The sequence below is a fragment of the Gadus morhua genome, chromosome 10 (genome assembly GCF_902167405.1).
Source record: "Gadus morhua chromosome 10, gadMor3.0, whole genome shotgun sequence".
Lineage (NCBI taxonomy): Eukaryota > Metazoa > Chordata > Actinopteri > Gadiformes > Gadidae > Gadus > Gadus morhua.
Genome location: NC_044057.1, coordinates 6721225 through 6733724, shown reverse-complemented (window position 1 = coordinate 6733724; position 12500 = coordinate 6721225). Strand labels below are relative to the sequence as shown.

General features: G+C 47.0%; 2 protein-coding genes and 1 long non-coding RNA gene across 4 annotated transcripts in view; 1 reads left to right on the top strand and 2 right to left on the bottom strand.

Annotated features, from left to right (window-relative positions):
- The window catches only part of macrod1 (mono-ADP ribosylhydrolase 1), a 123257-nt gene extending 116576 nt beyond the window's left edge, over positions 1-6681 (bottom strand). Inside the window, exons 1-2 of one of the 2 annotated variants that reach the window (XM_030368418.1) lie at positions 5965-6681; positions 5650-5760 (exon numbers count right to left, since the gene is read on the bottom strand). In XM_030368418.1, coding sequence (XP_030224278.1) covers positions 5650-5760; positions 5965-6457 — 604 coding nt within the window. In that variant the 5' untranslated portion in view covers positions 6458-6681. The remainder of the gene's footprint in view (positions 1-5649; positions 5761-5964) is intronic. The other variant, XM_030368417.1, reaches the window with a different exon arrangement.
- On the bottom strand, positions 2909-5596 carry LOC115552372 (uncharacterized). The gene is made up of 2 exons (XR_003978307.1): positions 3308-5596; positions 2909-3100 (listed from the first exon to the last, which is right to left on the bottom strand). It is a non-coding gene; the product is annotated as an uncharacterized LOC115552372 (long non-coding RNA).
- Positions 6682-7274: 593 nt separating the features above from the next.
- Positions 7275-12500, top strand: part of fermt3b (FERM domain containing kindlin 3b) — a 14761-nt gene continuing 9535 nt past the window's right edge. The window contains exons 1-3 of the mRNA XM_030368415.1: positions 7275-7518; positions 11742-11866; positions 12079-12312. Of these exons, the coding sequence (XP_030224275.1) occupies positions 11743-11866; positions 12079-12312 (358 nt within the window). The 5' untranslated portion in view covers positions 7275-7518; position 11742. The remainder of the gene's footprint in view (positions 7519-11741; positions 11867-12078; positions 12313-12500) is intronic.

Genomic DNA, 12500 nt, shown 5'->3' with positions numbered 1-12500 from the left:
TTTGATGAAGTTCCTGTGTTCATTTTGTTTCTCTGTTCTCAGACTGTGTCAACCCAAGGTGAGGTTAAGTAAAGCCGACGACACCAATACCAATTCCCAGCTTGAATCTTTTAAACCATGCCTCGGCGTCTCTGTGATGCATGCCGTGCACATGAGAGTCCGGGCCTTTTAGCTGCGAGCTGAGAGCTCAAAGTCATGTGTAATGTGTATGTATAGTGCTCCCCTAGCTGGACGCTCAGCTCATGTATATCATGCCACTGTGATCATTACTTGCTTAATAATCATGTTAATATTGTGGCAACCCGGCCCGGGCCAATTAAGGAGATTCAGAGCACCTGAGGAACAGGTGGAGAAGCAGGGCTTAAATAGCCCGCTTCTCCACTCATTCGGGGCTCTCCCAGCCCTGGAGCTCCTGCACGGAGAGACCGGTCCTCGTGGGTGACGGGATTCCACCCACGAAGGAGGGGACCGTTGATTCCTCCCAGGTTTTACGTTATTTGTGTTTTGAGAGACTTTGTTATGTTCTGGATTAAACGTGCCTTTTTTGGCTTTTCCCCACGAAATGGTGTCCTGTTTGGGAGGAGGTGGTTCGCTCACCGTGCCGGGTTGCCACAATATTAATATATATTTGTATACATCTATGTGATATAACATTAGACAATAGGATAGGTCATGTGGATCACATGAAACAAGGTGTCCAGAGGCCTCTCTAAGTATATTTTTAATTTGTTGCTCTGCTGGAATCGAGTGGAAAAACATTAATCAAGGGTAGTGCCTTTAGCAAGTAAAACAATAAAGTAAGAAAAGTTTGATTCTTAATGAATCTGCAATGGCTCCAGTTTTAAAACCAGGTTGTGCAGCAACATCTATTGATAGTATTGTTTCCTTGTTCTCAGTGTCACTCAAAAGTTGCCAGATAAAATTGCTGTTAAAATACTGCAAATTGGGTGAGAGTATTGAAGGATTGTAATTCAATCCTTCAGGTTATTATTGTGTAAAAGTGATAAGCTAACTAGAGATAAGCTAATGTGCCAAGCCTTAATGATAAACATGCTAGGATATTATGGATCAATTGTAATGTTAAATCTTTGACCAAAGTTATAAGTATAGGCAATACATAGTCCTAGGGCCCTATTTTAACGGTCTGAAATGCAAGTGAGAAGCGCCAAGCGCAAGTAGCTTTGTGGGCGGTTCTATGGCGATGTTGCTATTTTAAAAGGCGCATAAATAACTCTTGCGCCCGGCGCAAATCTAAAAAGGGTTGGTCTGAAGTAGCCTAATTACCCGTAGGTGTGGTTTGGGCGTAACGTGCAATAAACCAATGAGAGTGCCATTTCCCATCCCCTTTAAGAGCCATGAGCGCATTTGAATCTGACAAGTTGATATTTTGATGTTTGCCGTCTCCGATGAGACAGATGAATGACCTAATTAATTTCAAACTTCAAATGGCTCAGTTTATGAACACATAATATGGCCTAATTCACACATGGAATAGCGTTTTCTTCCACAACTTCAGAAATACTGAGTCGGCAAATAAATATCGGCAAATAAAACTTAACACACATATGATATGCGGTAACTGTGGTTATATTGAATGATATACGCAATACATTAACAAACATCGTTTCTTACCAGTATTGTATGCATTATCGTTATCGACTTGTGTTACTAATATGCATGTGTCTCCCCGTTAATATACATTGCCATGGACTGTATTATGCGTTACGTGTTTAGTTTGTGTGTGTTTAAACAGATGGACGCAGACACGCGCGCCGCATTCATTCATTATTTTTAACATTCACTCGCGGTAAAACAATGTTTTCTCACGATCAAATACTCATCAATCCTAAAAGTTATGGGCTTGTACACGATGTTTGTGTCAAGAAAATATGTGTTTGCTATACGGTGTTTGTAGATGCATTGATTTAAAAGTACAACTTGAACCGCTGTATCAGCTGTTCTTTCCCAAATAATTTACCAAGAATGTGTGGCTAGGTAGATGAGAGAAGCAAAGTGTATGCGCGAGGTGCACAAGCAACATTGTGCATGCGCCCTTAAAAAAACATCTGAACAACGAGCCACTGACTTTAAACCAGGTATTTCCTGGTTTGTGGCGCAATTGTTTTCTGAAACGGCAAAATAGCACCAGGGAACTTTTTTCGCCAGAACACGCCACCCCCTTACGCCGAATCGCCCCTTAGGGCGCAAGATCATTCCCTATTTTACCAACGCGTGGCGGTGGAGGGAAAAGAACGCTCTGCGCCAGTTGCAAACTAGCAACAACACATGCGTCAGTGTAGAAAGTCAATTGCGCTGGATGCAAGATAGGCCCCCAGTCTTAAAGTGGTCACATCAACGATGACCAGGTTTGCTGTCATGGCCATGTGCACTTTGATAGGATAATGCTTCTTCATTCATTAAATACCAGTAGGTATGATTATATATGTGAATTTATGTGAATATTAAAGGGATACTTCACCGGTGGTGATATGAAGGTTATATGAAGTAAATAATTCTATGTATCCTAGCCTGAGAAAAGGCAGAAAGTGTCTCTCTGGCTCAAAAGTATGAAATCCTCAAACTACCACAGTGCATTGCGCCCGCTGCACCGCCCGCTTCCGTTTGGAGGGGGAAGGACCCATGGTCCTAGTGCAAGTGGTAGCGCGAGCAAACTTTGTGTGAACATATCCCCGTGATACGTTGAATGGTTTAGACTTCTGCCCTCGTTTTTTCAAACATTTGTATATTACTGTACAGCATGAAAACATTTGCTAATTACATTAGCTCAGCATATCAAGTATTTGTACTCAACTATTTCTCCCCAGTTGAAATAAGTGCTTATCTTATACAGTAGGCCTACTTTAGCATAACAGTACTTGGGTTAGTAAACAAATCACAACAACCAACATGAATTTGAAGTTTTATTCATGAAAAAATGTGAACTATTTACAAAAATAAAACGTGTAGGGTGCGTTTGCTTGAGTCAAAATAGTCCCAGCTCATCTTGAGCATCTACTGTCTCCTGGTAGCAACAGTACTGTCCATCTTGTGCTGGCTAATTAGCTCTGATGGCCTGGACAACACAGGAAGCTGATACTGTCTAAGAAAGAAAGAGAACAACATTAGCAAAGCAAAGTAAAAATGATGCCTTGAGTAGCCTATACAGCATTACACAGGATTTCAAGCTAACGTAGCGTAGCCTATGATCTGCCAATAAGATCGGCTACTTTCGGATAACTACATTGTCACGTTCCCCGGGACTCAAAATTATTGTAGCCAATGTGTTAGTAAAAAAACTAACACTTACTCTATAATCAGGCGTCTGTTTCTCCCGGCGGGCTTTGGCTGGCGTTTCCAGTTCACTTTCTGGGTCCGGAAATATGTATCCAATACCCAACTGTTCTGATGAGGCGTGAAGCCTGGGTGAGAGGTTACACACATGGCCCCATCCTCGCCAGATTCAGCCATTTATTCTAGAAGAAACTGGCATCGCTGAAATTCGCTGCAGCACAGGGACTCTGTGTTGTGTCTATAGGCGAACAGAGCAAACCGGCGCGCTCCGGCTCCTCGTCCTCGGCAACAGGCAAGTTTTATTCAGCTGCAGCCGCAGCAGCCTCCTCCTCTATTCGTGTCAATTCTTCCTGGCTGTATTCTGGCTCGTACTAATAGCCCTGAATGTCCAAATCCAACAATAGATTTCAAAATTCAATTTGGCTGTTTCACATTGCAAATTTGTTCTCGCGGGAAAGAAACATGACGGACATTGTGTTTACATCTCATACGCAAGCTCCCCCCCCCCCCCCCCTCATTCCTTGTTGGTGGGCTCACAAATTTGCGGAACCAGTGGCTTGTAGTCCTCGGCTCTTCTAGCAGGCAAGCAAAGTTCTCCCGTGATGACGTCAAACGCGTCATTTGACCTCATCTCGGGAGAAAATTAGATCAGGAAAGCTGGGCCATGGGAAGACTGGGTAAGACTGGCAAAAAATATTTTTTATATTACAATAGCGATTTTAGAATGATAGAACGCCGGTTTTGAATGGGTGAAGTATCCCTTTAAGAGTATGTTTTTAATGCTTCTTACCACATACATTTACAAGGTAAATCTTTGAGATGTCAACACTGAATAACAGTTGATAATGATACTGATGCAGCAGGTGTTTGTCCTTGTGCTTCAAAAGTAAAAACAGCATCTTCCCTGTCAGCCATTTTGCGTAGTGAGCCTGACCAATATATCGGATGGCAATAATGTCTGCCGATGTTGGCCGGCAGTGTCCTCAGTTGGCTGCGCAGAGTAGGAAGCGGGCAGTTTTACTAACAGTTCCTTCTGTGGAATTCAGGGGTAGTTCCAAACTAGCTCATGCAATAAAATGCTGGAAACGTAACAAACTTGGGCCCTATGTATTGTATTATATTTATATGTATAAGCCTTGACAGCAGATTCTTTTTTTTTCACTTTATTTCTTTCTCTATTGAGCGCAAAATAAGCACGGTCTGGGGTTTCTTCTTGGAGCACCAGAGTGGTTAAGTCCCCGGCAGGCGTTCATTCAGTGTTGCGGTTGCAGTATGTTGTTATCTGCCATTTGTGTTGTCAGCCTATAGTTAAATAAGTCAGGAACCAGTGTATTTATTTTCTAGGGTTTTGGGTAACCGAAGAAAAGATTGGTAGACTCAAATCTGACCAACTCTACCATTAGATTGGTTGATGGGGAAGTAAAAGATCTGTGCACGTTATCTCTAGATTAACTTAATCTGCATTATCTCTACTCTTCCAACATATCGTGAAGTGCTGTGAAGTCATTTTGTCTCACATCCTCTCTCGGTGTGAGTCCCACTCGGTTACAGCAGAGCTTCGACGTGTGGTGCGTCGCACCAGGCGAGACACAGAGCGCCGCGCTGGACAGCGTTGCGTAGTTGAAAGACAACACGTCGGGAGATTAGACACTAGGTTTATTCTGTTTTTAATACAATGGATCCAAACAGATGCCGCAGTGATGCGGGCCAAGGTGCCAATTCTGATATGGTCACATGCAAGCTATGGAGCGTTAAACACGAATGTTGATGTAGCATTGCAGGCAAAATTAAAGAAATAACTAAGGCCTAAAGCTTTTAAATTATATGACTGCAGACTTTGTTTCTGTCCTTTTTTAAATCCTGCCAAAACGATGACCTCTGTGACATCTTTCATTCATTTGGAAAACAGTAAATGTTCATTGAGTTATGACTAGCAGTCATCTTTAAGATCGGGGGGTTAAAGCTGTGAAAGCTGGGTGTTTTGACCTGTCTTATAGAGTCTATTAAACCATATGATTATCAAGTCAAAAATGTCGGAGCCTTGAATATTATTTTCTGAATAAATAATGCTATTCTGACACAATATAGCCTATCACTAAAAATAAAATACATCCGTCTGAATTCATCCCTTAAAATAAAAAATAGTGGATTAAGAACAAGGGGAATTTGGTTGAACATGTGCATATCAACCTAACTATTAAAATCGGTATCGTATCGGTGAACCCAATATCGGCAGGATCTCAGTACACATGATTACCAAAATAACACATTTCATATAGAAGTAGTCGATTTTGTGTCCGACCCCCCCCCCCCCCCCCCCCCCTCCCACCCGGCTGTGTGCAGTGAAGCCATGCTGACCTGAAGAGGGGCCTGGAGAGGGACTCCACACAGGGACCTGGTCCAGGGACGTATAGCAACGGGTCCTGTAGAACCGCCGCCTCTCATCCAGCGGCAAGGACAGCATCCGGTCTAAGGAAGAGAAGATTGAGAGAGAAAGAGAGATGATGAATCATACGTCGTATATGGAAAGTGGTGCCCCCTTAAAGTTTACACGTTCAGTTTAGTGTGATTGCCGTAATTACCCCCGGGGAGTTTCCACTATGTATGTTACCTAATTTGGGGTTCTCTAGTCTAGAGGACATTGTTTATAGTGCAGCTTTAGTTTCGTCTCACCCTTGGTCTCCTTCCAGTCTGCCTCAGCGGACTCAAGGTTAACCTTCAGAGATTCTGTCCCTTCGGCCATGGTGACCCGGGCACTGGTGTGGACACATACGGCCGCAGTGGTGGCGAACCCGAGTGCGCCGAGGACAACTTTACGAAGCAAAACTCCCCTCTCACGGGAACGGGTGAACCCGTCCTTCTGCAACGTGGTTGTTGTTGACAACTTGTTCCATCGGGTCGCAGTGCTTGACTGTTTGGCGAACATTTGACTTCCACAGTTGCACTCAGCTGATACATTCCTCCTCACCGATCCAAACAGGAGAGTGAGGGGTCGTTTTGGACGGAAACCTGCAGTACTTGAAATGTTTTTGACATGCATGAAGTCAAGTCGATTACCTGACAGACGACCCGCTGAGGATAGGATTCTGATACGTGGAAGGAGGATGGATGTTTTAAATGTCATGTTGCATGGGGTAAATAATAGGCCTACAATAATGCGTGACATTGACCACTGCCTTCATGCAGTGACTGGGTTTCGTTTTTGATTCTTAATGTTCCACAATCAAACATTTGCTGTTTCTGTTTCGGGTGACGCTGGGAATGTACCGAAATTAGAGGGTTGAAGTAAAAAGCAATTTTTTATTCAAAAATATTTACATCAACCCTGCATTGTAGCTATTATTATTATGTTAATATGGTGTTTTGTGCGCAATAGCGGGCGGAAGAGGATATCCAACAGGAGCACCGACGCACCGACCCATATTTAGGCTGCTGCGTTTCACGTCTGTAAAAGAGATGGCCCAGGCTATGTCGCCATCTACCGAGTTGAAATGGAACATTCAAAATATACATCTGTTGAATTGTTTTACATTTTGCAAATCCTTTTTGTATAGTGTTCATTCAAAAGAGCATACATTTAAGACAATAAGTGGAATGCAGTTCAATAAAGAAAATCTGGGATGCACATAGGAAAGACATGAATAACACTATACAGTCATGAAAGGTGTAGAGCTACTACTGGCAACAGGATGATGATGATGCTTCAACACAGTTTACAACATTTGTGGTGAAAATGACACCTCCATTCTACTATTTGTTATATCAGAGAAATGGAAAGTGGAGCTCATATTAATAGCACTTTGTCCGTGATGAATGTGTGTGTGGCTTGTGTGTGCTAGTATGCATGGCCCTTTGACGAAGCCTCACGGATTATCACAAATGGCCACACTGCATCCGACTACACCCCCCACATTGGCACACAAGAAGTCACTTACAGCTCAGTCAAACTGTGAACACACATCTCGCTCGCACTTCCGCCCGCCGGAAATAGACAAAGAGGAACCTTTCTTTTTTTTACAGAACTGACACCGCAGGCACTTGCCTAACAGGAGTGACACCGACCTCAGGGCTCCCACACACAAGGGGAGAAAGAAGGCGAGCGCACAGCGGCAGAACAACACTTTAGTACGTTTACACCCGGTGACCTTCAGGGTAGAAGAGACAAGGCTCGTAGACTCCAGGGAAAGGGGCTTCCTATAGCATCATCACCGACGGAGGAGCTTGACGGTAAACCATTGTTTGTTTTTTGTTTGTTTGTTTGTGTGTGTGTGTGAGAGAGACCAAGAGAGAAATACTATCTAGAAGGAAGAGAGAGATGGGGGGGGAGGAGGGGGGAGGGTAGAAGAGCCAAAGGGGTGCGGTTGGAAAAAGTCGCCTGTACTGGATCCAGAACCAGTGATCTAGTCATGTCAGCATCAATTTCTACATCTCCGCTCCTAACACAGCTCCTCAGCCGGACGTAGAGAGACACACAGACAGGTGTGGAGAGAGAGAGAGAGACAGAGAGACAGAGAGATAGAAGATAGGCTAAGTAGGTTGGTGATGCTTGCAAAATGAACCACACAGAGGTCTTGCACATGTAGGATTGCGTGGTCTTACGTTTGCAGCTTGTTTCAAGCCCAGGCGAGGAGGGCGTTCATCGCTGTGTAGGTTTCAAAGAAGACATTCTGGTCTGGTAAGACGAATGTCTCATCTCATCATCTCATCTTCATCCGCTTATCCGGGGTCTGGTCGCGGGGGGAGCAGCTCAAGCAGGGGGCCCCAGACACCCCTTTCCCGGGCCACATTGACCAGCTCTGACGGGGGGATCCCGAGGCGTTCCCAGGCCAGTGTTGAGGTATAATCTCTCCACCTAGTCCTGGGTCTTCCCCGAGGTCTCCTCCCCACTGGACGTGCCTGAAACACCTCCAAAGGGAGGCGCCCAGTGGGCATCCTTACCAGATGCCCGAACCACCTCAGCGGACTCCTTTCTAAGTAAAGGAGCAGCGGCTCTAATCCGAGTTCCTCGCGGATGGTGGAGCTTCTCCCCCTATCCCTAAGGGAGACGCCAGCCACCCTTCTGAGAAAACTCATCTCGGCCGCTTGTACCCGCAATCTCATACTTTCGGTCATCACCCAACCCTCATGACCATAGGTGAGGATAGGAACGAAGATCGACCGGTGGATTGAGAGCTTTGCCTTGCGGCTCAGCTCTCTTTTCGTAACAACGGTGCGGTAAAGCGAACAAAATACCGCCCCCGCTGCTCAGATTCTCCGGCCAATCTCAAGCTCCATCGTACCCTCACTCGCGAACAAGACCCTGAGGTACTTGAACTCCTTCACTTGGGATAAGGACTCATTTCCTACCCGGAGTAAGCAATCCACCGGTTTCCTGCTAAGAGTCATGGCCTTAGATTTAGCGGTGCTGATCCTCATCCCAGCCGCTTCACACTCGGCCGCCAGCCGATCCAGTGAGTGCTGAAGGTCACAGGCGATGATCCAATGAGGACCACATCATCTGCAAAAAGCGGTGACGAGATCCTCAGACCAACTGCAACCCCTCCCCACCACGACTACGCCTCGATATCCTGTCCATGTATATCACAAACAGGATTGGTGACAAGGCGCAGCCCTGGCGGAGACCAGCACCCACTAAGAACGAAACTGACTGGCTGCCGAGGACGCGAACACAGCTCTCGCTTTGGGAGTACAGAGATCGGATGGCCCTCAGGAGAGACCCCCTTACCCCATACTCCCGCAGCACCTCCCACAATTTCTCCCGGGGGACCCGGTCATACGCCTTCTCCAGATCCACAAAACACATGTAGACCGTGTAGCATACAGGCCCCCTCCAGGATCCATGCGAGAGTGAAGAGCTGGTCCGTAGTTCCAAGTCCGGGGCGGAAACCGCATTGTTCCTCTTCAATCTGAGGTTCGACGATCGGCCAAACCCTCCTTTCCAGCACTTTGGAGTAGACTTTACCAGGGAAGCTGAGAAGTGTGATACCCCGGTAATTGGCACACACTCTCTGGTTCCCCTTTTTGAACAGGGATACCACCACCCCGGTTTGCCACTCCTTTGCCACTGTACCCGACTCCCACGCAATGTTGAATAGGCGTGTCAACCATGACAGCCCCTCAACACCCAGCGCCTTTAACATTTCTGGCTGGATCTCATCAATCCTTGGGGCTTTGCCACTGCGGAGATGTTTGACTACCTCAGTGACCTCCACCAGGGAAATTGACGACGAAACACCATCAACCTCGAGCTCTGCCTCCAACATAGAGGGCGTGTTATTCGGATTCAGGAGTTAGTGCCGGATAGTCTTCCTGAATCATTTTGGTGCCGACCGAAAGTCCTTCTCCATGGCCACTCCGAACTTCTCCCACAACCGCTGCTTAGCCTCCGACACGGCAGCAGCTGCAGCCCTTCAAGCCTGTCGGTACCCTGCAACCGAGTCAGGAGTCCTCCAAGATATCATATCCCGGAAGGCCTTCTTCTTCAATCGGACGGCTTCCCTGACCACCGGTGTCCACCACGGTGTCCGAGGGTTACCGCCCCTTGAGGAGCCTAAGACCCTGAGGCCACAGCTAGCCGCCGCAGCTTCAGCAATGGAGGCTTTGAACACCGCCCACTCCGGCTCAATGCCCCCAACCTCCACAGGAATGCCAGAAAAACTGGCATTCCTGTGGAGGTGTGAGTTGAAGATACCTAGGACGGGGGCCTCCTCCAGACGTTCCCAATTCACCCACACTACTCGTTTGGGCTTACCAGGTCTATCCGGAAATTTCCCCCATTCCCTGATCCAACTCACCACCAGATGGTGGTCGGTTGACAGTTCCGCCCCTTAACCCGAGTGTCCAAAACATGCGGCCTCAGATCAGATGACACAATCACGAAATCGATCATCGATCTTCGGCCTAGGGTACTCTGGTGCCAGGTACACTTATGAGCACCCTTATGTTCGAACATGGTGTTCGTTATGGATAATCCATGACTAGCACAGAAGTCCAATAACAAACGACCGCTCGGGTTTAGATCAGGGAAACCGTTCGAGACCCCTGACCTTCGCTGCCACCCATGTGGCTGCGCACCCGACCCCAACGGGTCTTCCCACAGTTGGTGGGCCCATGGGATGAAGAGAGGGGGGGTGCCACGTAGTTTGTTCAGGCTGTGCCCGAACCGGGCTCCGTGGCAAACCCGGCCACCAGGCGCTCGCCATCGAGCCCTCCGTCTGGGCCTGGCTCCAGACGGGGGCCCCGGGCTTCCTCCGGGCCGGGTCGCATCTCCTCTTCTTCCGTTATTCATTGGGGTTTTTGAACCATTCTTAGTCTGGCCCCTCACCTGAGACCACTCTGCCATGAGAGACCCTACCAGGAGCACAAGGCTCCAGACAACACAGCCCTCAGGTTCACAGGGACACCAAAACCTCTCCACCACGATAAGGTGACGGTTCCCGGAGAGGCTAAAATGGTAAAACGAATGTGTGTTTTGAAAACGCTCAGGGATTAGCAGGAGTGAATATCATAGTCACACTTAACTCAGAACAAGTTAATGATCAGCCGGTATGGACAGATTCCTGGAAAGTCTCTCCCTTGATCTCTCCATGCACACACACACACACGCACACACACACACACACACGCACACACACACACACACACACACACACACACTCACACACACACACACACACACACACAAACACACTTAAACGTAACACACACACACATAGGTATTCAATTATCAAATGAAAAGATCAATTGTAAAAACATTTTTGCAAGGGGGTGAAAAGCGGAAGCATGTGTCCCTGGTGATCACGATCACGAATGGAAAGTGTGTATGTGTTTGTGTGCATGTGGGTGTGTGTGTGGCTGTGTGTACTTGTGTCTGTGTGTGTCTGTGTGTGTGTGTGTTTGTGTGTCTGTGTACGTGTTCCTGTCCATGTGTCAATCCACTAGCTGCCATGTTGTTAGGTGTGGTTCTGTTTTATTCAGTTGTTTAGGGTTAGTAATGTAACCATTTTTATTTTGTATTAGCTCTTTCCTGTTGAGCTTGAAGTGATGGCATGGGTCGGATTTAATTGGACATTCATGATGGATTTTATCAATGCAACATGATGAAAGGCAACATGTTCATTTAGCCAAAACAATTGGATATTAGTTAGCATGAGATTTCAACTTAAAATGTGTAGGTTTTATTAGTGGAAAAAAATATTGTTCCTGAGGCGTTGGACTTGGTGTATTTCTGTTGTGTTTTGGCAGTATATGACTGTAATATCTTCAAGCCTGATGTTTCTCTAACATGGTAATTTAATGCTCTCTCGTCTCTCTTTTTTCTCTCCCTCTCTCTCTCTCTCTCCCCCTCTCTCTCTCTCTCTCTCTGTAACTCTCTCTCTGTCTCCCTCTCTCTCTCTCTCTCTCTCTCTCTCTCTCTCTCTCTCTCTCTCTCTCTCTCTCTCTCTCTAAAGGATGGCAGACTGGGACTTATCAGTCACTGTGGAGGAGCTGGGCTCAGAGGCCCCCGCCCTTTCCATCAGTGTGACCTCTGACCTTCATATAGGGGGCGTCATCCTCAAGCTTGTGGAGAAGACACGTGAGCCCTCCTCGCCCGTCTATCTGTCTGTCTGATCGTCTGTCTTCCTGTCTGACTTTATTCTTACTTGGGGAAATCCCTCAGTGGTTTTCTTATCACTTTCAATCTAGATAAGCTGTTTACACTCAAAGGAGAGAAAATGCCATTAAAAACACTATTTCAGTTAACCCTGTGACCTTTCATCACCCCCCCCCCCCCCCCCCAACCTTCAGAGATAAAGCGTGACTGGTCCGACCATGCCCTGTGGTGGGAGCAGAAGCAGCAGTGGCTGCTGCGCACCTCCTGGACCCTGGAGAAGTGTGAGATCCACGCCGACGCCAGCCTGGTCTTCATGCCTCAGCATAAGCCCCTGAGGCTGGGCCTGCCCAACGGCGCCACCGTCAGGCTGCAGGCCTGCTTCTCAGGGCCCGTGTTCCGCACCTTGCTTGGCATCTGTAGGATACTGAGTGAGTCCGGGGTGGATGTGGCTGGCTGTGGCATTCTGTCTGTCTGTCTGTCTGTCTGTCTGTCTGTCTGTCCCCGTCGCCGGCCTCCTCTCAGACTTCTCCAACAGGCTGAAGTCTAAGTCTGGATAAATTAAGTGATAGCAGATATTTGGTCTCCATTTTCTGCAAGATAAGCCTCCGAGATGAAA